Source organism: Mytilus californianus, unplaced genomic scaffold, assembly GCF_021869535.1.
Source record: "Mytilus californianus isolate M0D057914Y unplaced genomic scaffold, xbMytCali1.0.p SCAF_3, whole genome shotgun sequence".
In the NCBI taxonomy this organism is placed as follows: domain Eukaryota; kingdom Metazoa; phylum Mollusca; class Bivalvia; order Mytilida; family Mytilidae; genus Mytilus; species Mytilus californianus.
Window position 1 is genome coordinate 114,563,279 of NW_026262679.1, and position 27,424 is coordinate 114,590,702.

Genomic DNA, 27,424 nt, shown 5'->3' on the forward strand with positions numbered 1-27,424 from the left:
ACCTTGGTCATCACAAAGACGTTAACGTCACATTGTTGAGCCGGTAACGAAGGGAGTTCAACGAAGTAAATGCGGGTGAGGGAGGAAAAAAATTCAACGACTTTTTTTTTTCGCGTACCGATGAGGAATGTCCAGCTCTAAAATTACTGTCGTGGTTGATCCAGTGAAGAATCCAAGGTAAAAAAGTAACAAGCTTAGTTAAAGAGAAATTGAGTGAGTGAGGAGAAAAGAGAGAGTCACTATTTGTTAAAATACTAATCGATCAAATGAATTTCTATAGGTCGTTAAATTCACATCCATCCTAGCATCTCAAGTTGAGAACCTAAATCGCCTTTTATCTGGAATATAATCTGGAGCTTTTGTCACAGTGAAAAGCTTCTAACCACGGAGTTTACACAATTTGTGAAATAATTTGTATCAACATCATTAAATGCATAAATAAGATTGCTGAGTATGCTGAAAATATGTTACATATACGTTGACAAATACAGTAATCAGCAAACAGGGGTCAAATACCGTTTTACGTGTATTGATCGTCTGTAATAATAATAAAAAAGAGGCAAATGTACCTTGCTTTTCCTGTTTGAATTGTTTTACACTGGTCGTTTTGTGGCCCTTTATAGCTTGCTGTTCGGTGTGAGCCAAGGCTCCGTGTTGAAGGCTGTACTTCGACCTATAATTGTTTACTTTTTACACATTATGACTTGGACGGAGAGTTGTCTCATTGGCGCTCATACCACATCTTCTTATTTCTACTTATATTCTTACTGGAACTGGGATGAGATGATAAAATTAGTTAATTTTATCATTGACAACATCGATGTACGTTTCGGCAATAAGGTTAATCCACAGGTAAACTGAGGTTTTCACATAGGCACCGATTGCGCCCCTTTAATAGCAACTTGTTCCTGTACTGTTATGAATCACAATTTATGGCCACACTTAGTAAATATCCGTCTCAATACCAATTAACTGGAAAATTTAATAACATATTTGGAGCAGGATCTGTTACCCGTCTGGAGCACCTGAGATCACCCCCGGTTTTTTGGTGGGGTTCGTGTTGCTCAGTCTTTAGTTTTGTTTTTTGTTGTTGTGTTTTGAGTACTGTTTGTCTTTTCGTCGTTTTTCGTTTATTGCCATGGCTTTGTCAGTTTGTTTTCGACTTATGAGTTTGAATATCCCTTTGGTATCTTTCGCCTCTCTTTTAACGTTACCTTAATAATATTTCTGCTTTAAAAAATGAAGAACAGTTTAATTACAATAAATCAATCAATCAATAGCGAGTTGATGTCTTCGGGAAAAAAACTACATAGATAGACCAGGTACAGTTATCTATAATACCGGTACTGTAGTCTAAATAGATGTACAATTTGTATCACAGTATGCTAATAGCATGGTTTTATGAGACATCGAATAAAGCTACTAAAGTCTATTTTCAGTAAAATTCAAAAGTCACAATCAATCAGCATTCTAGAAAGTTTGAGGTCTGATGTGTGTTACTCTATGACTGGGATTTGCACCAATAAAAATAACGTTAAAAATTAAAACCTAGTCAAGAGACAGATTCGGTGTTCCAAACAGCAAGACTGTTAGAAATACAAAACTATTAAAAATGCTTAAATTGTACTAACAAATACATTATAATATTCATAGATTTTTTAAACAGATCATATGCATTGTGATTTGATAACAGCATCATACAAGCTCATTATTTTATGATGAATTAAAACTATAGACACATGTGAATTTCAGGGGTATTCCTCATTTTGAAGCGAAGAACTTTAAATCGAAGAAAATAGACAGTGTATCCGAATACCAGGCGGTAGGTTTGAACTTATGGGCATCTTAACGCACACATATATACACGTTTGTATAGCAATAAGGTAACAATGCACCTGAACGCAACACGGATCAGCCAATAAATCTTTGAAGAAAGCACAGTTTCAATTTCAGATTAGAGAGATCATGTTCGAGTACAGTTATAAAAGCAAATAAAAAAAATTTACGAAAACAAAACAAGCAAAAACAACAATTGATAAATGAAAGTCAAATTAATGATGCAGACGAGATCTCCCATCGTATTTCCTTGAAATTTTAAAACAAAGTCAATATTGATATGATTATACACTCTCGAAATGTGCTAAGGAAATTATATCTTCATGACTAACTTTTAGAGATATTTCAGATTGTATTTCAATACGTTTCCACAATAATAACATTCAAACAGAAAGAAAAATCTACACCCGTACTTTTGTAATATGTGTGGTTTTTTTTTTTGGTTTTTTTTTTATTTTATAGGCCTTCAAGTAAATCACAAAAAATAAAATTGATTGCAATGTTTTTTTTTATATCATACAATGATGAAAAAGGGGCCATATACAATGTTCATGCCACTACAAATGCATACCGTTGATTTTTGTCTTTCAATTTTGATATTACATTTTTTTATTAACATCGATTGCGAAAAAATAGTTTCTATGTGCTTATTTTTTTAAACTGAACTGTAAAAACCCTTTTTTTTAAATACTAGAGATTACATTTCCCTTTTTGGCTCTAAATTTCGTCGCAGTGTATTATTACGCAAAGTCTTTATGCAGATGCAGATCCTGGGTTCCAGGAAAGGGTAAACTGACGATGTCACAGACATACTAGTAGATCGGTATAACTTCTTAGTAAAAAAATTTCTACAGAATTGAATAGAATAGAATATTGTTATTAAACCAATGGTGGGCCCATCGAGGCATGGTTGCAAAACATGACTACTATAATTGTACCGTAATACAGCATAATCGTATGTCCAAATAAAGTCTATCTCATTAAACAGGTCTACAGAAAATGGCCATTCCAGAAACCAAGAACAAATATACGCCCAAAGAGCAACAAATACGACGTCGCAGCCCCAATGAAGTCGGATACAACTTACAGAATGGACTTTGCTCAGCCAAAGGTTAGACACATTTATAAAGACACAGAGAAAGGGGAAATAGATTTTATTTCAAGTTCTATTTTCATTAAAATGCATAACAGAAATAGAAAGACCAGATTTTAATGAACGAGAGAATCACTTGATTTCTGAACGTTATCATTTACAGTTACATAATGTCTTACAAATATATTTTAGTATTGAAAGAAGGTGGCAACAGCTCAACTGAGCAAGGTGACAAAAACAACAACTTCAAAATTTAAAACGTTAGTTAAACATAACTTATTCATCAAAAGGAACACAATGATAAAAATAAACATAGAAGTTGCACTATCCACCAAAAGACCAAGAGAAAAAGATAATTGAGAATCGTGTGGTGAAATTTTGTTAACAAATTGATATGTCATAGATAAATGATAATAACCAACCCTTTGAGCGCCCAACTTAAATCAATTTTATTTTAATTTCTCGATGTAGGATAACACTTCTTTCAAACAGTAAAAGATGTTACAGGTCTTTCAGAAAGTTTCCAAAAAAATGTGATTTTTTAGTGAAATTATTGCTGATAGAAAGCCATAGACAATTTTATTGCATTAACAAATGCATACCTGTATGCATACAGAAAACAAAATCCACCCTTGTTTTTTTCTCTTGTATTCTGTTTAAACATTCTTGAAACAGTACACGATAGATTGCCAAATGTGGGTTCCATGTGGTTATTTTTTTTTTCCGTGAAAGAAAAAAATTTTTTTTTTTCTTAATGATGGCGATTCCATTTCCTTATTGGCACTGAAGTATAGTTTAGTTTAAACATATTTTATTGTCTAAATATACAATAGGATTGGATACAAGTTATAACAACTTAAGATAATCCTCTCCAAATAAGTACAATATACAAAATTTCAAGATGACAGCAATTATATAATTCAGTACAATATGAAAAATATATACAATAAATATATTATGTTTAAACAGTAACAGTTGGATACGAGTACACTTTAAGATACAGCAATATTAATCAAAGAATCTTTTTGTATGGCGTATATAACTATGTACATTTCTGAAAAGGATTGTGTTTTGTTCAACAGTAATTTCGTCTGTTACAAATAAAATATGTTCTATGGAGATAGCAGCTAAGTGTTGAATGGATTCAAAGAGCTGATTTCTAAAATTTATGTAGAGTGGACATTCTAAGAAAAAATGAATCGAATCTTCTAATGGACACCCACATTCACAACTTGGGTCATTATACTAAATTAACTCTGTATAAATCAGATTTTAAAGGACTACATCTTTGTCGTAATTTTGTATGCAGTATATTTTCCATCCTATTTCCAATGAAATAATATTAAGGTACCAAAAATGAAATATCATTTCGCCGGATTGTGTTTTTCTGAAGTATATCGTAGTGTATTCCTAATGCAACATCATGCAGCTGTTCCGGCCATACATCAAAACTTAAAATTTTTACCTTTTAAAAGATAATTCAAACATACATGTAATTGCCTCAAATTCTAGAACCCGAAAGTAGATTTCGTACACATAATGTTCATTTTCCTTTGCAACTTCATTCAAGTTGCAACAAACGAGTTATGATGATGATGAATTTTCCACGAATGTTGAATAGTTATCGTTAGAGCCACGTGTTAGTATATACCTCTGCTGTTGTATCGTTTAACCTTTATATGTTTGACACAAGGGACAAAATAGAACCATACTAAAAGAATATACATACAGGTTCTGACTTATAAACCATCTTGCATATATATTAAAATCACCGTGATTATGCATACATGGAAATCTTTTTTGTCATAAAACCCTGTGAAACATTCAAACATACTATTGGTCTCTGGTGGAGAGTTATCTCATTGGCAATAATATCACATCTTCTTATTTTTAAATATCCACACTGATCTGTGTCCACTCTTGTATTTATGATAAAATGAAATAAATGTCTACATTCAAGGGAGTGTCCATGCAGGTTAATAGAGATTTATACTGAAAGTTAGCAGCTTAGTTTTAATTTCAATACACAATCTCTACAGATTATTTGTTACGTTCATGCTTCCATACTTTTGAAAGAAAAGGATAATTGATAATCAAAACAACAACAAAATTTATCATGTCAAGTTGCTTCATCAACCTATATGAAATATTTCGCTAGAAACGATAAATATTAGGCTTAAACACGTGAGATATAATAGGAAAAGAACCAGATTTGTTTTAATTTGCTCCATTACAAAACATAACCAATCAACAGTTTAAGCCTTTCATAACACACACACAAAGCACTTAATAAATCTTTTGATGTATACGAATAGAAATAGAGAATGGAAACGGGCAATGTGTCAAGAGACAACAACCCCACCAAAAAGCAGAAAACAGCTCAAGGTCACCAATGGGTCTTCAACAACAGCGAGAAAATCCCGCACCCGGAAGGCGGGCTTCAGCTGGGCCTTAAACAATAATGTATACAAGTTTAGCAAAATGGACGTCACACTTAACTCAGAAACAGAAAAATGAACCAAAATTTTAAAAAGGCACAGGACTAACAATGGCTAGAGGTTCATGACTTGGGATAGGCGCAAAAATGTGGCGGGGTGGAATATGCTTTGTGAGATCTAAATCCTCCCTATACCTCTAGCCAATGTGGAAAAAAACAAACACACATCAATATGCACAGTAAAACTCAGTTTAAAAGAAGTCCGAATCCGCTGTTAAAACAGGTTACAGAAGAAACCAAGCAAAATGATAATGATCAAAATAAATTAATAAGTGACTCCTAACAGTTACTGACATAACAGCTCCAGACCCCAATTAAACTGATTGAAAGATTATGTCTTTATCATATGAAAATCAACCGCAATCTACTTTTGGGTTCTTAATACACTCTGCTGCTGTACTACCATTACAATAAATTAACCCTTGACTTAACCCCCCCCCCCCCTACTAAGTTTTTCTGCAAATAATGAACCCTCTCCGATTATTTGAAAAGAAGATACTGAAGATACTTATATGTTACAGAATACCCACACACATGTAAAGAATGCCAATAGGTACTGAAAGCAAACTCAAAAATAAAAGAAATTTTACACTCTAATATCTGCCAATGTATTACCATTACTATAACAGTAATTTTTGTGCTATTCAATTATTTCTAATACTATTAATACTACAAACGAATAAATGATCATAAATAAACTATGTAAAGACGATTAAAAGTTATGTGTGCGTGTTTTAGAGGCTAACTTGATGATTACTTATGTTTTGTTATAGAGCAAAATGCTGTATCGAGACAAAAGATTCAAATTACCAATTGAAATTGAATTAATCAAAAATTCTTTTTTGTCTGCAGTTGACAAGTCGTAAGAAAAAAGAGAAAAAAAAGCTGAAGGAAAATGAGCAATATAAATATCTACAAGATGAGGTCAATCGTAGGGAAAAAGCAGATAGAAAAACTACATATGCTTCAGAGTTTGGTCCTAAAGAGGTAAACTGAATTTGAAAACATACAATTACAATGATAGGATATCTCAATATTTCAAGGTTCAACTTTGTCACCAAAATTAAAACTGTTGTGAAAGTCTCATATCAAATGGACCTTCTTTCGGTCGGATGTTGTAAATTGTGTTGTAAATTACCCCAGCAACATCATTCCGCAGTCACTAATGTTTATACAATCAATACAATTTGACAGCAGAATAAAACAGAAAAAACATGGTTGTAGTATAAAACCAATTAATTAGTCCATTGGGTGCATAATTACAAAACAAGACAGTATACATAGATATACCTGTCCCAAATCTAGGATTTGTATGGTACTATTTAAATACTTGCCCTGGTATAGCTCCGGGTGTATTATAAAATTGAGAATGAAAATGGGGAATGTGTCAAAGAGACAACAACCCGACCAAAGAGCAGAAAACAACCGAAGGCCACCAATGGGTCTTCAACACAGCGAGAAAATCCAGCACCCGGGGGCGGGCTTTTAGCTGGCCCCTAAACAAAAATGTGTACTAGTTCAATGAAAATGGACGTCACACTAAACTCCATAACATATAAATGAACTAAAATTAAAAAACATACAAGACTAACAAAGGCCAGAGGCTCCTGACTTGGGACTGGCGCAAAAATGCGGCGGGGTTAAACATGTTTTGTGAGATCTCAACCATCCCCTTATACCTCTAGCCAATGTAGAACAAACAAACACACAGCAATACGCACAGTAAAACTCAGTTTAAAAGAAGTCTGAGTCAGATGTCAGAATAGGTAACAAAAGAAACTAAGCAAAATGACAATGATACATAAATTAACAAAGGACTACTAGCAGTTACTGACATGCCAGCTCCAGACCTCAATTAAACTGATTGAAAGATTATGTCTTATGTGTAGATAGACTTTCAAGTTTATGAACAATAATGCATACATGACCGCAACATTTTCGTTCTTAGGTCAAACAGAGAAAACCATTCACAATCGGTGGGGAACAGAGTTACAGACCACCAAACTATAAATTCACCTGCCAGTCAATGTATCAGTTATCATATCTGACTTACAGCCCTGATGTCATAAAAAAATGTCGTCCAAATATGATAATCCCACAATCAATGCTTCATTCAAATGTTGATCGCTTGATGTCAGAGACTTTCCCAAATCATGAGGTAAGTTGCGGTGTCATGGCAACAAATATGATGATCTTTTACCATTGGTTTTATGTTGATAAACATAAAGTTACTTCCTACTCGAATTCATCTATACTTTACCATTAGGGCACAAAATGCGCAAGGTGTGTCTGCTTGACTGTACGGGATTTATATATATATTCGCATCCCGTACGATCGGAATGGGCCCCAGGGACTTAAATCCAAAGTCCCGTGTAGGAAGTATGCCACGCTATCTGCATGTTAACCCTTGTAACAAGTCTTTGATGATTCCGTAGTAGGCCTCTATTAAGGCAGAATTTCTGCTAATATCCAACATTCCTTCATTTTCCTGTGTGAGTCATAATTTTTCGCCATTCATCCCGGTCGACCCACTTTACAGAACCTACCTATAGTATTAGTTGTTAGTATGTTCTTGTCCTAAATATGATATGCAATATTTACACTGGATATTTCGCAAGCAAAAAACAATCAATCCAAACAATTAGCTGTTGAATGGATAGTAGCTTGAGGAAAAGAGGACGGGATTGTGACTTCGACATTTGTAACATTTCTGTGGTTATCTATGACATAGACATTGCATGACTGTCAATCAAATAATGATGGCGTATTTACAGCTTTACAACTAGAAATCATTTGATGCAATAGCTTCTTAATTTGTAACAGCAACCCTACTGACAAATCATAATAGGAAACGAACGCTCTGAGATATCTTATCGAATGGAAGATATATACTCAATATGCAGGCGTTTTTGGAATATTGCTACACATATATATAGAAAGCTCGCAATAGGAAAGATCGAAATCATCTCTCCGATCATCAAGTTTAGTACTTAACATACACTAATTGTCAATCTAGTTGTAATTCAAGACATGAGGCAGATTTAATTGTATTTACGGTATCTTTTAAGTTTGACGGGACATATGCGTTCAACATAGTATTAAAACGATAACTGTACTGTGCATGTACTGATTTTGTGTCATGGATGGAGGATACTCCTATATTCATTGTTTTTCTATCCGACACAAAAGTAAGCTGTACCGTATATTTTTTTTTTTTTTGCAAATGCACTAGTAACACCGCTTATTTGCCTGAGTCATGATAAAAAAATTTACAAATTGATGAGGTTGGTTCGATGTCACAGATACCAATGTGTTTTTTAACACTGCAAATACTTTTGGCCAAGTTACCATTAAGAATACCATATCGTAGTGGTTGTAAATCAGAAATGTCTCTGCCACGCATAATATATAAATCAAACATTAGCTAACGAGATTATTAGGTTATGTAGTGGTCACTGAAACAGTCAGATTGGGCGAGCCTCAATATGGGGTTGATATCAATCTCTCAATTTAGGAATCTGCATGATTTTCGTCAAAATTTGGAAAAACGGTAGAATATTGCATATATTTATGTCATTCACTGTAACTGTTTGTCTCAAAAGCAAACGATCGCATTATTATAGATCATCATATTCTTTTATATTTCGACTATTTTATTCAAAAGTTATATAATGGATAACCGTTACTGATAAAAAATATACCTGTTCACAAGAGACATACGGCATTGTTAAAATGTCTGAATCACATGATTCGTTATCATTAATCACCCTTTTCTTATGATTTTGCATTGTCAACAATCTCTCGCTAATGTATTTAATTACACATTCTCATTTCCAATTATGTTGAATCATATAATTATCCTTCCGGAGCACCTGCGATCACCCCCAGTTTTTGGTGGGTTCGTGTTGCTCAGTCTTCAGTTTTATATGTTGTGTTTTGTGTACTGTTGTTTGTTTGTCTTTTTCTTTTTTAGCCATGGCATTGTCAGTTTATTTTCGACTTATGAGTTTGAATGTCCCTTTGGTATCTTTTGCCTCCTTCATCAATTTACTGGATAAACTTTCTCTGTTAACTTTCTTTGTTACCCCCTCGAAAAGACATTGTCAACCTTGGCTTCGCCTCAGTTGACAATGTATTCTCGGGGTAACAATCTGCTCTATCACCCTCTCAGCTATGTGTTATTTATATATTGTAACGTTGTTGATAACTTCTCTTCACACATTGTGAGGTTGCTGATATTACTTCTCTTTACACATTGTAACCTTGATGATAACTTCTCCTCACATTAGGACGTCGCTGATAACCTCTTCTTGCACAATGTAACGTTGCTAATACCTTCTCACATGAAGCGAGACTTTAGAATGTTTTTTCCTGGCATCGACAGCGTTCACTGTTGTTCAAGTTTTCAATTCAGTCACACAAAATGCGAGACACGTATGCGAGACACGTATCTATGTTTCAACGGTTAACGGTACAACTTGTGTTTTTGTGAGAAAATGAAAACAGAAAAGCAAACCTGCTTAATTTATTTCTACAATAAATCTGCCTCCATATGTGTAATTTCTTATTACTGCATTGTAGGAAAAAAGTAAAGATAACCCCGAGAAAAAACCCAGTCATTCCAAAGAAAAACCCAGTAATCCACAACCTGAAGAAGACGGTAAAGTAATGTTAATTAATAACAACAACATTATTAAATATTGAAGTCATTGTGTACACTCTATGTCCTTTAATGCACATGGCATTTGTAACATTGCAAGCTTATGGTTAATGTTTTGACTCAAGTTGGGCACAAGTCTATATTATATATTTTTTTTAACTTCTTGATATTTAGTATAAAACCACAATTTAAAAGTTCTGATAATTTGACAGAGTGAAGAAATTTGACTACTCATTTGCTAAATGACATTTTTCAGTCGCAATAAACCAGAAAACTCAGGAGAATGATTCCAGCCAAGTTCCTGAACAAAAAAAGGGGGAACTAGTAATGATCTCAACCTTTATGGCTGATTACAAACCAAACTGGAACGTCAAGAAAAGAACATTATGTAAACCGGAGGAGACGAACTACAGGGATGATGTCACAAAATTTGATGGAACCACCACACAGAATTCGGTATTCAAGGAATGGCCCGTCAGTAAACCAGAGGTCCCCTTGTGGGCAAAGAAACCTGTATACAAACAGCCAATGGAAGGCATGGCATTAAATAGTACATACTCTGTAAGTTCTTAAATACATACCTCCAATCAGTTCTAAAGACATACCCCCAATCATTTCTAAATACATACCCCCAATCATTTCTAAATACATACCCCCAATCATTTCTAAAGACATAGCCCCAATCATTTCTTAATATATACCTACAATCATTTCTAAATGCGTACCTCAAATCATTCCTAAAGAAATACCTCAAATCATTCCTAAAGACATACCTCCAATCATTTCTAAATACACACCTCCAATAATTTCTAAATACATACCTACAAACAATTCTAAATGCATACGCATATTAAAATCAATCGGGTGCAGGACCAATCCAGTATATCTTGTGTATTTTTAGAATAGAAATCCTGATCTGGCCTGTGTTTCTAATACTAAATGAGGTGTTTCGGTTAAGGTCATGTATCCCTAGCCTATATGTTTCCTTTCTTGTAATATTTAGAATGGATCGAATTTGATTTTACTTATAGGGATACGACGTATGTTTATACGTTAAACTGTGTTTCTTTCTCTTTTCTTCTTTCTGTTTTTTTGGTATTATTTTTCTCTTTTTATTTAAGCGTCTTCTCTTAGTTTATTTTGCGTGACATTTTTTATCTTTTGTTTGATTTTATCTGTTTATATCATTTTTCATCTTTGAATTCGTTAAATACTCCTTTAGATTTTTATGTCTCTTATATGCAATAATCGGTGGTTTTGGAAAAAGAGTTTTTGCATTTCTGTTTTGTTCGATTAGGTGCCAGTGGTTCCTTATAGCTCTGCCGATTCCTTTAGATGCTGGATTAAATCTTGTTGCAAAAAAAAAACGAGTGGTGGAGCCGCTTTTCTTATTTTTTATCATTTCATGTAATAGTTTTTGTTTTGCATTTTTATTTCCTGGTTTAGGAACAAATTTTAAACGTTTTGCTAAAACCGGTTAGTAGATATAAGAAGATGTGGTATGAGTGCCAATGAGACAACTCTCCATCCAAGTCACAATTTATAAACCATTATAGGTCAAAGTACGGTCTTCAACACGGAGCCTTGGCTCACACCGCACAGCAAGCTATAAAGGGCCCCAAAATTACTAGTGTAAAACCATTCAAACGGGAAAACCAACGGTCTAATCTATATAAAAAACGAGAAACGAGAAACACTTATGAACCACATCAACAAACGGTAATCACTGAACATCATACTCCTTGTTAGGTTTTCTTGAGTAAATATGTCTATATAATTTAACTCTTTCTCAATTTTTGCATTGTGTTGATTGTTCTTTTTAAATTATTTCTGTTTTTCTATTTGAGAACAACTTAGATAAGCAGTCTCTATTTGAGAGATTACTTTATTTTTGCTATTCTATTTGAGAATAGCTTAGATAAGCAGTCTCGAGATGAGAGATTACTGTATGTTGTTATTCTATCTGAGAATAACTTGTATTATCAGTCTCTAGTCATCTAGTCTAGAGATGATTATTATTGTTTAAAAAAACCCAAAAAAACACCATTTTTTTCCTCCTGTTATAGCGTTAAAATAGATCCTGCAATGTGTGATAGATAACCCATATATACGATTGTTTTAAATCTTATTTCACATTTTGGAGTATTGGGACTTTATTCGTAAAAAAGGGGGGATTTTCCAGTTTTCGGACAATAACTCAAGCTTTGAGCAGATTTCATGAAACATTGGTGACTAATTTCATGTCTCTGATAAAACGTCGAATCCATAAGTTGAAAAACTGTGTAAATGATCGACCAAAGTCTATATTCAGAGACAAAGAAGCTGTGAAATGTCTATCATCTCTTCACGATAAATATGTTGTTGTTTCTGTGGACAAAGCTTCAAATAATATTGTTTTTGTGTTTAAATCGTACTACTACGAATGTCTTGTAAAAGAATTAGGATTAAAAGAGTACTCAGGTAATCCCACATACAAAAATATATCATTTTACAAAGATGAGATTTTGGCGAATCATAAGTCCTTCATGGCCTCAATGAACATTACATTGAACAGCAAATCTGAGGACTAACCTTGTCTGTATTGGATACCTAAGTTTCACAAAATTCCGTACAAGCAACTGTACATTGCCGGCTCATCTGCATGTTCTTCAGAGAAATTGTCCATTAGATTGACAAAAATTCTGTCCACAGTGAAAAAGGGTCTTCAAAAATACTGTGAAACTGTTTATTGGCGTTGTGGTATTAACCATATGTGGGTTCAAAATAACTCTAAAGAACTTCTGGATAATTTCAAATCTCGATCTTTATCTGAAATTGATTCTATCAAAAACCTTTAATTTTCAACCCTTTATACCACCATTCCCCGTGTCAAGTTGAAAAATCGTCTAAAAGAAATAATACACTATACTAAAAAATGGTAGCATACGGTAAAATTTATTGCTTTGAGATACCATACGGCATATTTAGTTAATAATGAACTAAAAGGTTAAACATGCTACACTGAGGAACAAGTGATCAGTATGCTGGAGTTTCTTATTGACAACATATTTGTTGAATTTGGAGGTAGATTTTTTCAAAAATGTTCGCCTCTCATTGCCGACCTTTTCTTAATTTCATATGAGTCGGAGTTCCTTCAGACACTTGTCAAAAACAAGAAGATCAAAGAAGCCAGATCATTGAATTTCACATTCAGATAGATTGATGATGTTCTTTCCATTAACAATCCAGACATTTATGATAAGTTCCATTAATATATCCTTCAGAACTAGAAATTAAAGAACCAACAGACACGGATTCCTCCGTCTAATTTTTAGACTTGTACCTCGAATTTGACATAATCGGTCATCTCAGTTGAGTACTAGAATCTTTGACAAACGAGACGATTTTAATTTTGAAATTATCAATATCCCCCAACTTAGTAGCAATATACCAACTTCACCTGCATATGGGATATACATTTTCAAACTCATTAGATATTCAAGAGCTTGTAGCTGCTACTCAGACTTTATAAAACGCCACCAGGGTCTGAGCAGAAAATTGATGAACCAGGGTTATGTCAAAGAACATCTTTGTCCTGTTTCTCAAAAGGTTCATCGGAAGATACCAAGACCTTGTTGATAACTATTCCGTATCAATTTCACACATAATACATGATGGTCTTGAAGTAGAGATTCTAGGTACTGGCGTAGTTTTTCATCATAATTACGTGTTATAGTGTTCTTTTATTTGTCTTTGTATATTATTAACCTTTACTGTTTAGTCCATTGTTGGTAAGATTCTTTTGGCGTGGCTCGATACTTATACATCCCGCCATTGTGTTATTGTGCATTTGTTTTTTGTTTTTTTGGTATTCTTGTCTTTCATTTTTGCTGATGTGCTTTGTCTATATGCCATTTTGTTTTTCTTTGTTGACATATTTGTTTTTTTAGTGATTTAGATTATAACACAATGTTGACTGCTGTGCCCCAATTTTTGACATTTTTACCTATTATATAGAAATAAGATGATGTGGTATGAGTGCCAACGAGACAACTCTCCATCCAAGTCTCAATGTGTAAAAAGTAAGCAATTATAGGTCAAAGTGCGGCCATCAACACGGAGCCTTGGCTCCCACCGAACAGCAAGCTATAAAGGGCCCCAAAATGACCAGTGTAAAACAATTCAAATAGGAAAACCAACGGTCTAATCAATATAAAAAACGAGAAACGAAAACTTAAGCACCACATCAACAAACGACAATCACTGAACGACAGGCCCCTAACTTAGGACAGGTGCATACAAATGCAGCGGGTTTAAACGTTTTAAAAGGCGTCAACCTTCACCCTACCAACCTAAAACAGTAGTGTACCATTACAACATAAAAAGACACACTATAAAATAACAATTGAAATGGCTTAACGCGATCAAAAAGACATATAAACGAAACAAGTAAACATACACTGAACGAATAAATTTGATCTATGACACAATATAAATACAATATTAATAAAAAAAAAAGATGTAAAACAATGTCAGAAAGACAACTATTACATGGGACAAAATGGCGTTAAATAAAATAATGTACACAGGTAATATAATAATAATGTTGTTGTATGTCTGTTTGTTTTGTTCACACGTTGTCAATGTAATGGAATTTTATGCGACTGTCATACATGTGAGAGGTTTAGCTAGCTAAAAAACCAGGTTTAATCCACCATTTTTTACATAAGTAAATACCTGTCCCTAGTCAGGAATATGACAATTGTTTTCCATTCGTTTGATGTGTTTGAATTTTTCTATTTGATAAGGGACTTTCAGTTTTGAAATTTTCTTGGAGTTCGGTATGTTTGTTATTTTACTTTTTATATCTATTAGAATAAGCTCGCTTTAGTTTTTTTTTATATCTAATATATAGTTATTATGTGGAGGAGTGCATTCCCTCTTTTTCTATTTCAATCTTTGGAAGAATTATTTCCCATTTGGTTTGGGATGATATTTTTTGGAACTTCCATTGGTAGTAAGTATTATGGGAAATCAGGGGAATACCTGCATAGTTTATTTATCAATGTTAATTCATAGTACAAAATCCCTACAAAGCACTCGACAAAACCCAAATAGAGCTTGTATTGCTGCTCCTCGTCTCATAGTCACAGCGAAGCCTTCAACATGTAGACATTAAAAAAAAATGTTAAAAATTTAACAAGGTTGCATAGTGGTCATCCATTATCTTGGATTTTGTAAAATAGCAGTTCAAAATGGGTCTAGATTCTTAATGAAATTAGCAAATTTTGTTGAAGGAAAGCAATCCATATATGTATATCTTACCTGGTCTTATTATGGCTTATTGTTACGACTTTTTTTAACAAATGCAGAACGTTTTTTGGTGGAATGAAAAAAGTTGATATTAGCTTTATTAGGGGAGATATCAATTAAATTTTGTAAAGGAATGTACAGTAAAATAAAATTTGTGTATTATAGCAAGAATAAAAGTATGGTGATCCCATTTATTCTTATCGTTTTCTTTCATCATTTTATAACAGCTATCTCCTCATATTCTATTTCAAAATTCTGTTTTCTTACTATTCACATGACAATGCTTTTCCTATGTGTAATCCTTTCAAAATGTGTCTCTGTTTTACAACCTATAGCTTGAAAACAAGCTTGGTGACCTACATTTGTTATCATGTTGTTGGGGAAGCAGGGCATAAACTACTTGGTAAGGTTTGAAAAAAAGTCCTTTACCACCATAAGAAGTCATACCTGATGTAACCAATATGGTAATGCTAGTTTTATCCAAAAAATATGCTTTCTCATTTTTATACTTTTTTAAGATGGACTTTGCTGATCCTAAAGTGATAAAAGCTGTAGCTTCTATGAAACCACCGCCCAGGAATGAGGACATTATAAAACCAAGTGGAGATGGTTCAATGTTTAAACCTTCATCAACGTACAACAACACCTTTAAAGAATGGAATGGAGCAAAACCTGCAAAAACATTCCTTGTCAAGAGTGTATACAATCCTCCTAAAGACAAAATGGATTTTGAATCAACACATAGAAAATGTTACACAGGTACTTATATTACTTTAATAGCATTATACTGTACATGTAAGCCCTTGTGTTTATACCTAGAGTGAAGGGAGCTGCATTATTGGAAACACCTTGTCTGTCCGTGTGTTTTGCTCTTTCAACAATATTTTTGTCACACTCTTTCATCTGTTTACTGTCCACATAAGGCCTTGTTTTTATACCTAAAGTGGGGGCAGCTACATTGTTATCACCTTGTCTGTCCGTGTGTTTTGTTCTTCCAACAATATTTTTTAGACACTTATCTCAGGTATAACCTAAATAGAAGTACTTCATATTTGGTTGGCAGATTGAAAGTGGTGAGTTGTAAGGTGTGAACACTTTTCTGAGCACCTATGTCCTGCTTGCAGATAATTTGAATTCTCCAATATGCAGAAGGAACTTAATAGTTTTGTCTCACATTTCATTAGTACTACTGTACAGAATGACTTCATATCTGGTCCGAAGCTTAACAGTAACAAATTTTTAATGTGTAAGTAATTTTGGAATCTATCAGACAACTACCTCCTGTTTTCTGATACTTTGTAGTAAGAGAGGGAGTATGCTTATCAGGACAAGATACAGCTTCTTGTTTATATTTACATAGCACTTTCTTTAATAGAAAAACAAGGATATGGTGTATCCATCCAAGACAAAAAAATCAGTACATGCACAGCAAATAACACACAAAAAGCAAATAAACTTTTATTGCTGTTCTTCATCTCAAAGTCACAATGAGGTCTTTAACTTGGAGCAACAAAAAAAGCAACTCTTACCTCACTGCAAGTTCTAGACGGTTCCTAGCACCAGTTTCTTTGTACAGATTTGAAGGAGTTTGTAAAATTTCAGGAGGCACAATAATATCTAACAAATATGGAAGTGGGAACATGCTGATTACACAGTTAGAGTTAAGTGCGTCCTGTAATAAATTTTATTGTATGTTCTTTTCTGTATGTTTTGTTATTCCACTGATCCAGGTTATAAAAAAGGGGGGATTCGCTTAGATCTATACAAAAATCTGCTTCATACTCCTGAACCTGTCCCAAGTCATTGGTTATGACATATCTTAATATTTTTCTGTTATTTGGAAAATTTGGTATTAATGGCAAACATTTGATCGTTCATCAAATATGATTTATTCACAAGTTTTATAGACTCTGTATTAAAGATTCATAGTTTGATATATATATCCTATAGACACATGTGTTTTGATGACTGCATGATGTTCGCTAGATATCTATTGTTATTTTTGGTGGTTGGATTGCTGATTTGATGCATACCCCACATTTAATTTTATCTATATGATAGAACACTTCAAAGAATGAAAAACTAAAAGTGACGCTACCCAAATTTGAACTTGATCTAAGTTTTGTGGTAATAAGCATTGTGTGTAAGTCTCATAACATTCGGTTGAGGCTAACTTAAGTAGAGAACAGAAACTAAAAATTCAGCAATTTTTCTTTAGTAAACACGCATAACTCTAGAACGGTTGTGTACAAGTTTTATAACGTTTGGTTGAGACAAACTAAAGTTAGAAAACGGAAACGAAAAATTCAGCATTTTTTATGTTTATAAAAGGACATAACTTAAAATGGTAAAAGTGACGCCACCAAATTTCGTACTTAATCTGTATTATGTAGTAATAAGCATTGTGTATAAGTTTCATAACATTTGGTTGAGGTAAACTAAAGTTAGAAAACGGAAACAAAAAATTTGTACTTGATCTTAGTATTGTGGTAATGAATATTGTGTATAGGTTTCATAATGTTTGGTTGGGGCAAACGTAAGTTACAAAATAGAACTAAAAATTTTGCAATCGTTCAATTTATAAAGGGGCATAACTCAATAATGGTTAAAGTGACACTACCCAAATTCAACTTGATCTGTGTTTTATCAGTGGAAGTCAAAATTAAACATTGCATTGTATTAAGCATTGATTGTCGTTGATTCAACTATAATCATGGACAAAGGAAGATAACTCCAATTTTAAAAATTACTTGATATTTAGAAGAAAATAAAAATTTTGCAATTTTTCCATTTATAAAGGGGCATAACTCTAGAACGGTTAAAGTGACGCCACCAAAATTCGAACTTGATCTGTGTTTTGTGGTAATAAGCATTGTGTATAAGTTTCATAACATTTGGTTGAGGCAAACTTAAGTTAGATAACGGAAACTAAACATTTTGCAATTTTTCCATTTATAAAGGGGCATAACTCTAGAACGGTTTAAGTGACGCCATCAAAATTCAAACTTGATCTGTTTTTTGTAGTAATAAGCATTGTGTATAAGTTTCATAACATTTGGTTGAGGCAAACTAAAGTTAGTGAACGGAAACAAAAATTTTGCATTTTTTTCATTTATAAAGGGGCACAACTCTAAAACGGTTGAAGTGATGCCACTAAAATTCAAACTTGATCTGTGTTTTGTGGTAATAAGCATTGTGTATAAGTTTCATAACATTTGGTTGAGGCAAACTTAAGTTAGATAACGGAAACTAAACATTTTGCAATTTTTCCATTTATAAAGGGGCATAACTCTAGAACGGTTTAAGTGACGCCATCAAAATTCAAACTTGATCTGTTTTTTGTAGTAATAAGCATTGTGTATAAGTTTCATAACATTTGGTTGAGGCAAACTCAAGTTAGAGAACGGAAACGAAAAATTCAGCATTTTTTATGTTTATAAAAGGACATAACTCTAGAACAGTTAAAGTGACGCCACCAAAATTCAAACTTGATCTGTGTTTTGTGATAATAAGCATTGTGTATAAGTTTCATAATATTTGGTTGAGGCAAACTAAAGTTAGAGAACGGAAACTAAAAATTTTGCATTTTTTTCATTTATATAGGAGCATAACTCTAGAACGGTTGAAGTGATGCCACTAAAATTCAAACCTGATCTGTGTTTTCTGGTAATAAGCATTGTGTATAAGTTTCATAACATTTGGTTGAGGCAAACTTAAGCTAGAGAACGGAAACTAAACATTTTGCAATTTTTCCATTTATAAAGGGGCATAACTCTAGAACGGTTTAAGTGACGCCATCAAAATTCAAACTTGATCTGTTTTTTGTAGTAATAAGCATTGTGTATAGGTTTCATAACATTTGGTTGAGGCAAACTCAAGTTAGAGAACGGAAACCAATTTTGGGGGACGTACAGACGGACAAGGGTAAAACTTAATTCCCCCTCCGCTACGGCGGGGGCACAAAAAAGGTTATGAAGGAAAGGTTATATGTTTTCATAATTTAAATTTCTGTCATCTTTCAGGACAACTAGCACAGAAGGCAGAAATAATAAGACATTCCTCAGAACACAGACAGCTGAATAAAGATGGCAAATTATGCTTCCAGACCACATACCGGGAAGCATACAAAGACAATCGTCCAAAGAGCTGCCCTGGATCAGGAGGAGGGAAAATGCCAGCTGGGGTCAAGACTGCATGGCAGGAAGACTTGTCGTCAAAGAAGGAGTTGAATGAATCACAAGATAAGGACATTATAAAATCTAGTGGAGATGGTCCAATGTTTAAACCTTCATCAACGTACAACAACAGTTTTAAAGAATGGAATGGAGCACAACCTGCAAAATCATTCCTTGTTAAAAGTGTATACAATCCCCCTAAAGACAAAATGGATTTTGAATCAACACATAAGAAATATTACACAGGTACTTACTATGTAAATATGAACAAGAAGCTATATCTTGGCCTGCTTAGTATACTCCCTTTCTTACTTCAAAGTATCAGAAAACATGAATAATGTGTCTGACAGAGACCTTGTTTTATACCTAGAGTGGGGCAGCTATATTGGAATCACCTTGTCTGTCCATGTGTTTTGTTCCTCCAACAATATTTTTGTCACACTCTTTCATCTGTATACTGTACACATAAGGCCTTTTTATACCTAGAGTGGGGCTGCTTTATTGGAATCACCTTGTCTGTCCATGTGTTTTGTTCCTCCAACAATATTTTTGTCACACTCTTTCATCTGTATACTGTACACATAAGGCCTTTTTTATACCTAGAGTGGTTCAGCTATATTGGAATCAACTTGTCTGTCCCTGCGTTGTGTTTTTCCAACAATATTTTTGTCACACTTATCTCAAGTATACCTAAATAGAAAGACTTCGTATTAGGTAGGCAGATTGACATTGTTCTGTTGTAATGGTGTGAACACTTTTCTGAGCACCTATGTCCTGTTTGCAGATAATTTAAATTTTCCAATATGTAGAAGGAACTTAATATTTTTGTCTCACATTTCATTAGTACTACTGAACAGAATAACTTCATATCTGGTCTGCAGCTTAATAGTAACAAATTTTTAATGTGCAAGTACTTTTGGGATCTGTCAGACAACTACTTCCTCTTTCCTGATACTTTGAGACGGAGTATGCTTAGCAGGACAATGCTATAACTTCTTGTTTATATATACATAGAACTTTCTTTGTACAGATTTGAAGGAGTTTGCAGAATTTCAGATGGCATGATAATATCAAAATAATTAAGTTACCAAAAAATATGGACCTTGGGACATACTGATTATACAATTAATGTTAACTGTTTCCTGTACTGAATTTTATTGTTTGTTCTTTTCTGTATGTTTTGTCAGTACACTGATCCAGGTTAGAAAAAAGGGAGGATTTGTTTAGATCTATACAAAAACCTGTTTCATGCTCTTGAACCTGTCCCAAGTCAGTGGTTATGACGTACCTTAATATTTTCTGTTATTTGGAGAATTTGGTATTAATGGCAAATCTTTGATCGTTACTATATATTTATTCACAACTTTTATAGACTGTGGCAGCTTCATAGTTTGACATATATCCTATAGACACATGTCTTTTTATGAAGACTGCATAAGGTCTGCTAGATATCTATTGGTATTTTTAGTGGTTGGATTGCTGTATTTTTTATGCATACCCCACATTTAATTTTATTTATATGATAGAATATTTAAAAAAATTAATAAAACAGGGTCATGAAGGAAAGGTTATAAAAAAGGTTATATGTTTTCATAATTGAAATTTCTGTCAATTTTCAGGACAACTAGCACAGAAGGCAGAAATAATAAGACATTCCTCAGAACACAGACAGCTGAATAAAGATGGCAAATTATGCTTCCAGACCACATACAATGCAACATACAAAGACCATCGTCCAAAGAGCTGCCCTGGATCGGGAAGAGGGAAAATGCCAGTTGGGGTCAAGACTGCATGGCAGGAAGACTTGTCGTCAAAGAAGGAGTTGAATGAATCACATGATTCCGGGATTGATATGATCGAATGTGATAATAAAAAAGAAGAGGAAGATAAATAGATTTTATTTTGAAACAAGACACAGTAAATGACTGCAATTAATCAGAAGGAAATTAACAAACTACATGTATAAATTGAGGATAGGTTTTAATCACTGTGATTAAAACTGACAATTTTATTTATAACAATGTAAAGATTAAATAAGTTTCTACAAACATAACAAAAACATAACATAACAAGAAATTAGAATATAAAAATATGAAAAAAGACTGAGACTACTAAAACACGGTGTTACAGTAGTTGTAGAAAAAAGTAAATGTAAATAAGACCTTTGATATGAATGTTCTGTTTCTCTGGTGCCTTACAAACTCACTAAAAAGTTTCATCATCGTTCAGTTTTATCTTTAATTTTCATTTAAAACAATCTCTTAAAATATGAATGAATGTATGGCTTTAAAACAAAAACATGGCTAATGCATATCATTTATTAAAGCTGTACCTGAATAAACAATGCCTTCTATCTATCTTAATGTAGTGGGGAGTCTGTTAGAAATCCTTTTTTGAATTTTTCTAATTTAGATGAAACAATTTTATTCAAAATTTTTATCAATTTTATTTAGATTAAAATTGAATTAATTTGGAAGAAAATAAAAATTATAAAATAAAGTGAAGATTTTGAATTTTTCACCACACTAAATCTAATTTGTCACAATTCTTAAGACCAGGACATTTCTATGTCTTGTCTAACTTTATAGAGTTGTGTAATGTAAACAAAAATTTGATAAGCTGATATTTATCTCATCTGTTGGCCTGGTGATAACAAACTTAAAAAAAAAGAAAAGAATATAGAATAGTATATGGCTTTTTCTATCTCACACCTATATCATCCCAAGACACCAATATAATTGTGAGAGCTCTGCTGGAGGGACTATATTGGTTGAAGGTTAATACGGTGTGAGATATTGTGAAAGCCATATCATATACACTTTAGTTTATACTTAAGGGCATACAATACAGTTACAGTTAATGACTTCGCTAACATAAAATGACATATTGAAAAAAGAAGTATTTTTGACTGATTTTATTCATTAGCTAGAAAATGAGTACATGGACCCCTCTTTTTAAAATGACATTAGGCTTTTTTATGTAGCAAGATTATTTGTACCATACTTTATGAACAAATCACCGTTGATTTTTTTTAATTGGATAAATATACAGCAAAAAATGCTGTTTTTCCTAAAATCATGTAAATTTAATAAAAATGAAGAAATTGTTACACAGATTTGGAGCATGCTTATATTCCAAATGTTTTTACAAATATCCCCTTTTGTTTATCTTTTGAAACAAAAAGTAAGGTATGTCTGTTCAAAGGATAAAAATGCCCAAAAAAGGGATAATAAATGTCAAAAATTTCAACCCTATTTCTAGCTAAGAGAAGCGTGACATGAAGTAGGTAAAAATAGCTTGTATGCAAATTTCTCTTCAAAAAGTCACTAGGATCAAAACTGTATTGTATACCTTTAAAACAGATGAGTTTTTTTGTTAGGGTTTGATAAAACCTGTGCAACAGTGACTGATATTGATATCATCACAGATGGCTAATACAGATTGATTGCCACTGATTGTATTGCATATAAAATTTACTTGTCTAACTACAGAGTATAAAAGTATACAATAAATCCAATTATTCACCTTTTTCAAATAAAACTATAAAAAATGAAAATGAAAAGAGAAAAAAACAACAGAGAAACAGAACATAAATTTAAAATGACTTTATAACATTCTAAAAAGGATTTCTATGAAAATCAATTAAATTTGTCATCTTTATGTTGGGTAACAATTTTAGAATAAGAACTTTACATGTAAAACATAAGAACACAAGATTTACTAGCTATTTTACACTTTTTGGAAGTTTATACAATATTGTAAGCTGTAACTTACGTACTTTTTATATTTTTGCATTTACAAACATTTTTTGTATTGACTATTTGTATATATATTAATAAAGATGTACATTAATAATAGTCTTTGTATTAAGTCCCTTCCATGAGTACTAGTTTTGAACAATTAAACATCAAGGGAGATAATAACTAAAACAATTTTTTTGATGTTTTCTCAAGGTACGGCATTTAAATGATTTGTTAAATGTTTGAGCTAGAAATATTACACATTAACTCTAGATTTTATCACACTGCACTCAGGAAAATATTGCTAGTTTTTAGAAAATATGAAGTTATTTATTGTTACCATTATAAAGACTCTTATAAAGGTTTTATACCGCCCGACTTAGTTGCTGTTAAGGAAGTTAAACACCACAAATGGACCGAGATGTTTTATATTAAGATTTAAGGTGGCTCGGGTGTCTTCCTCCATCTTGGATTTTGCAGTTGCAGATAACAATTGGTCTAGATCTTTAATGAAAGGTGCAAATTTTGAGATAAGTATGTAATTTATGTGTAAGACTTTTAATGTTAATATAGAAAAGTATGTGTTTCATCATATTTATGTCTGTATTTTCTAAAAAACACAATATTTTTGTTTGATTAATTTTTTTTTCAACTTTGCCAAATAAGGGGAGATAACTCAGATAGTAGGGGAGATAACTCAGATAAAGTAATTTTATAATAGAAAGTGTTGTGAGTTTACCTATTTTAATATGTAGCAAGAAAACAAGTCCGGTGACCCCATTTTTTCTTTTTCTTATCTTAAAGCATGTTATAAGAGCTACCTTCCCACATTTTATCTTAAAATTCTATGGAGCAGTTTTCTTTTTATCACACAAAATTGGATTTTCCATGCATAATCTATACAAAATCTGACAATTTTGCACAACCTGTAGCGTGAAAAAAAGTCCGGTGACCCATACTTTTTATCGTATTTTTGAAAAAAGCATGATAAAAACTTCATTTTGACAAATTATTAAAAAATTCTATGGATTTTAATTAAGACCCCCCAGCCACCTTAACAAGTAAAAACAGCATTTTATATGACATATGGTACAACAAAATTTTGAAACAATACCCTAATATTTAGAGAGTATGTGTTTACAAATTAACTTTCATGAATAAAAGGATGATATACTGAAATAAGGTTCTTCATGAAAACATGGCAATGTACTGCAAACGGAGCTTAGTTATCAAAGCACATTTAAATATGTTATGTTTACTTTTACTATTGGGTTTTCATTCAACTAATTTTCAATGTCATTCTTTGGGATGATACAGCCAAACAATTAAAAGCTATTTATTATCTCCCTTGAAAGTTGTGGATATGAGGTTAAACAGGAAATATCATTGCTTCATAGTTTAAATTGGGAAAAAGTGTGTTCTTGAAGGTTTTAAATTGACTGGTGACTAAAAGTCAGGAATATGACAGTTGTTATCCATTCGTTTGATGTGTTTGAGCTTTTGATTTTGCCATTTGCTTATGGGCCTTCCGTTTAAAATTTTCCATGGAGTTCGGTATTTTTGTTATTTTACTTTTTTAATCTAGATTGGTACTAGGAAAATGAGCCCTGAAACTGTTTTGACTCCCCTTAATGTTGTCCCATATCAATAGCATTTATTTTTATTTATACAACATCCCTTTGATAAAATTAGCCTATAATCAATATTATATAAACTCCTAAGATAAACAAAAAAAAGTTGATTGAATATATAGGAATGTGGGGTTTGAGTAGCAACCCAAGGACACACATATCCAAAAAGTCATTTAGAGGTTTTAACATACAGAATGACTAGATAGTATTTTACTTAATTTGAAGACAATTATTCTTATATAATTTTTCTGCTTATGACATAGTTTCTTTATTCCAGAAGACCATAGCCTGCTAAAGTAGTAAAGTAACTTATAAGACCTTACTGCATAGATTTCAGTCAGGATAACTGTCTTCTTAATACTGTATACATATGTTTTCTGCAATTGGGTCCATAAAAGAAAATTTCAGAAGAGGCTGAAATTTGGCAGTCATTATCATAGTCATAGTTCTTAAAACCTGATACATATATTTTGCATTACAAATAAACAACATAATTTATGCACATTTATTAATACATATATTAAACATTTATCTATGTTTTACCATTACATCTGAATAAACAAATTATGCATTGATGTTGGCAGACATAAAAAACTTAACAAAATTAAACTGAAAAGTCTGGCATCAATCTTTATAAAAATATAAATGTATGAAACAAAATATAAATCTTATATTTAAACTACAAAAAAGAATAATCCAACAACTTCAATTTCAGTCAGTGGGTTAAGAATTTGTCCATTTTAGCTTCAGACATCAAGTTATAATGGATAATATTGTATTAGACTTTCAGTAAAGAAAGGTATGAAATTCACAAGAACAAGTAGATCAGTCAAAACTGAAAAGGTCCTTCAAAGACACTGAAATGGTAAATATGGTTTGTTGACAGAAAAATACAAAAGGATCCTGAATGTTTCAAAATGCAAGAGTATGTACCACAACAAACACTTAACAAACTTTAGAGGCCACTCACAGATAGTGAAAATATTTCTGGTAAGTCCAACAACTCTGGAACATAGACCAAAACATTTTCAAAATTGAAAGTGAGCCTACAATCACCGATCACAACAACAGTCTTATGTTTGTAGTAATTTGATCCAAGCATACTAGAGCTAGTGTGAGAATTATAGAATAACTATAAACAATATAGAAAACGAGTGACCAAACAACACATTAATTCACGAATGCGCGTAGCCCATGAGTTAATTATCAGTGTTGTTCGGTCACGAGTTGAATATTTTTCTCTATTTGAATTCTTCGATTAGTTATTCTTTTTATTACATTGGCAAAGGGCTTTTTAATGAAATTAAAGTAGAAAATGTAAGGAACTATATCTTTTTCTACGCATTCACAATTTGTTTTGATCCGACGTTATTGATGTCTTGACAATGCCTATTTCACTGGGAAATCAATGTAATTCATTGCAACCAATGTAATAAATGGGAATAATCACCATAAATCTGGATTAAAAATTAGAAATTTTAAAAATCAAATGGTAATTTACTTTCACCAATTCCAACAATTTTGTAAAGTTTCAAGTAAATCTAACCAAGCATACATAATTTTAGTGTAAAACATATAAAAAATTAACTTAAATCTGACAGTTAAAGTCCTGTAACTCTAGAACGTCGAACCAAAAAATTTCTAAATCTAAAGTAAGTTTACTTTAACATTCTCAATAACAAAGTAAAGTTTTGAGTAAATCAATCTTAGCATACTCTTTTAAGTGCATGATGATATGTGAAAAATTGCCTTAAATCGAACAGGGAGCTTTCTTCTGTCAATTCTTATGCTGTGTTAAAATTTCAGGACAATTGTTAAAAGCAAATTTGAGTTATGGTACAAGGTGTTGACAAACAGACGGATGGACAGACTACTGTATACTCTAATGCTTCCTGTCTAAGAAAGCATATAAATATGGACCAATTGAGAAAGTGTTGCATTACAGAAACATTAATTTGTTTTTCTTCAAAATATCAATTTGATTCAGAAAAATATACAATAAGTCTTCTATAAGGCTTTTAGTAAATGGAAACAAAATGAATAAAACAGAGATAAGACAGCAACCAAACAGAACAACATTACCAAAAGGTATCTATTCATTTAAAACAAAACAAAAATAGATTTTGGAATTGAAACAGCACAACCAAAATCATGGCAGTCACTGCAACACAATATGGACTGGTGTCAACAGGAACTACACCAACCTCTTCTCTGGCCATCTGATGGTTGGGATACTCTGAAAGAATCTGTACCTTAAACAAAATAGAGAACAATGATTTGAGATGTTTTACAATGTTGTTTTGATTAAGAAATTTATCAGTCAGCAAGGTGATTTCTTAGAAAATTATAAGCCTACAATAAATTACTTTTATAATTCACATGTACATCTTTAAATTTTGACTTCAGTATACTCCCATGACCCCCCCCCCCCCCCCCCCAACATAAAAACTGTATTCACCTTTTAAGCATCAAGTAAATAATTACAAAGTCTGTAAACAT

General features: G+C 32.6%; 2 protein-coding genes across 2 annotated transcripts in view; one reads left to right on the forward strand and one right to left on the reverse strand.

Moving 5' to 3' along the window:
• LOC127735876 (uncharacterized) lies at nucleotides 1-21,460 on the forward strand. The gene is made up of 10 exons (XM_052246277.1): nucleotides 1-177; nucleotides 1,753-1,822; nucleotides 2,825-2,947; nucleotides 6,279-6,413; nucleotides 7,375-7,584; nucleotides 10,009-10,087; nucleotides 10,344-10,648; nucleotides 15,898-16,138; nucleotides 19,402-19,800; nucleotides 21,174-21,460. The coding sequence occupies exons 1-10, from the start codon at nucleotides 128-130 to the stop codon at nucleotides 21,446-21,448; spliced, it is 1,887 nt and encodes a 628-aa protein (XP_052102237.1). The 5' UTR covers nucleotides 1-127; the 3' UTR covers nucleotides 21,449-21,460.
• Nucleotides 21,437-27,424, reverse strand: part of LOC127735878 (ras-related protein Rab-24-like) — a 17,216-nt gene continuing 11,228 nt past the window's right edge. The window contains exon 7 of the mRNA XM_052246280.1: nucleotides 21,437-27,177. Within this exon, the coding sequence (XP_052102240.1) occupies nucleotides 27,110-27,177 (68 nt within the window). The 3' untranslated portion in view covers nucleotides 21,437-27,109. The remainder of the gene's footprint in view (nucleotides 27,178-27,424) is intronic.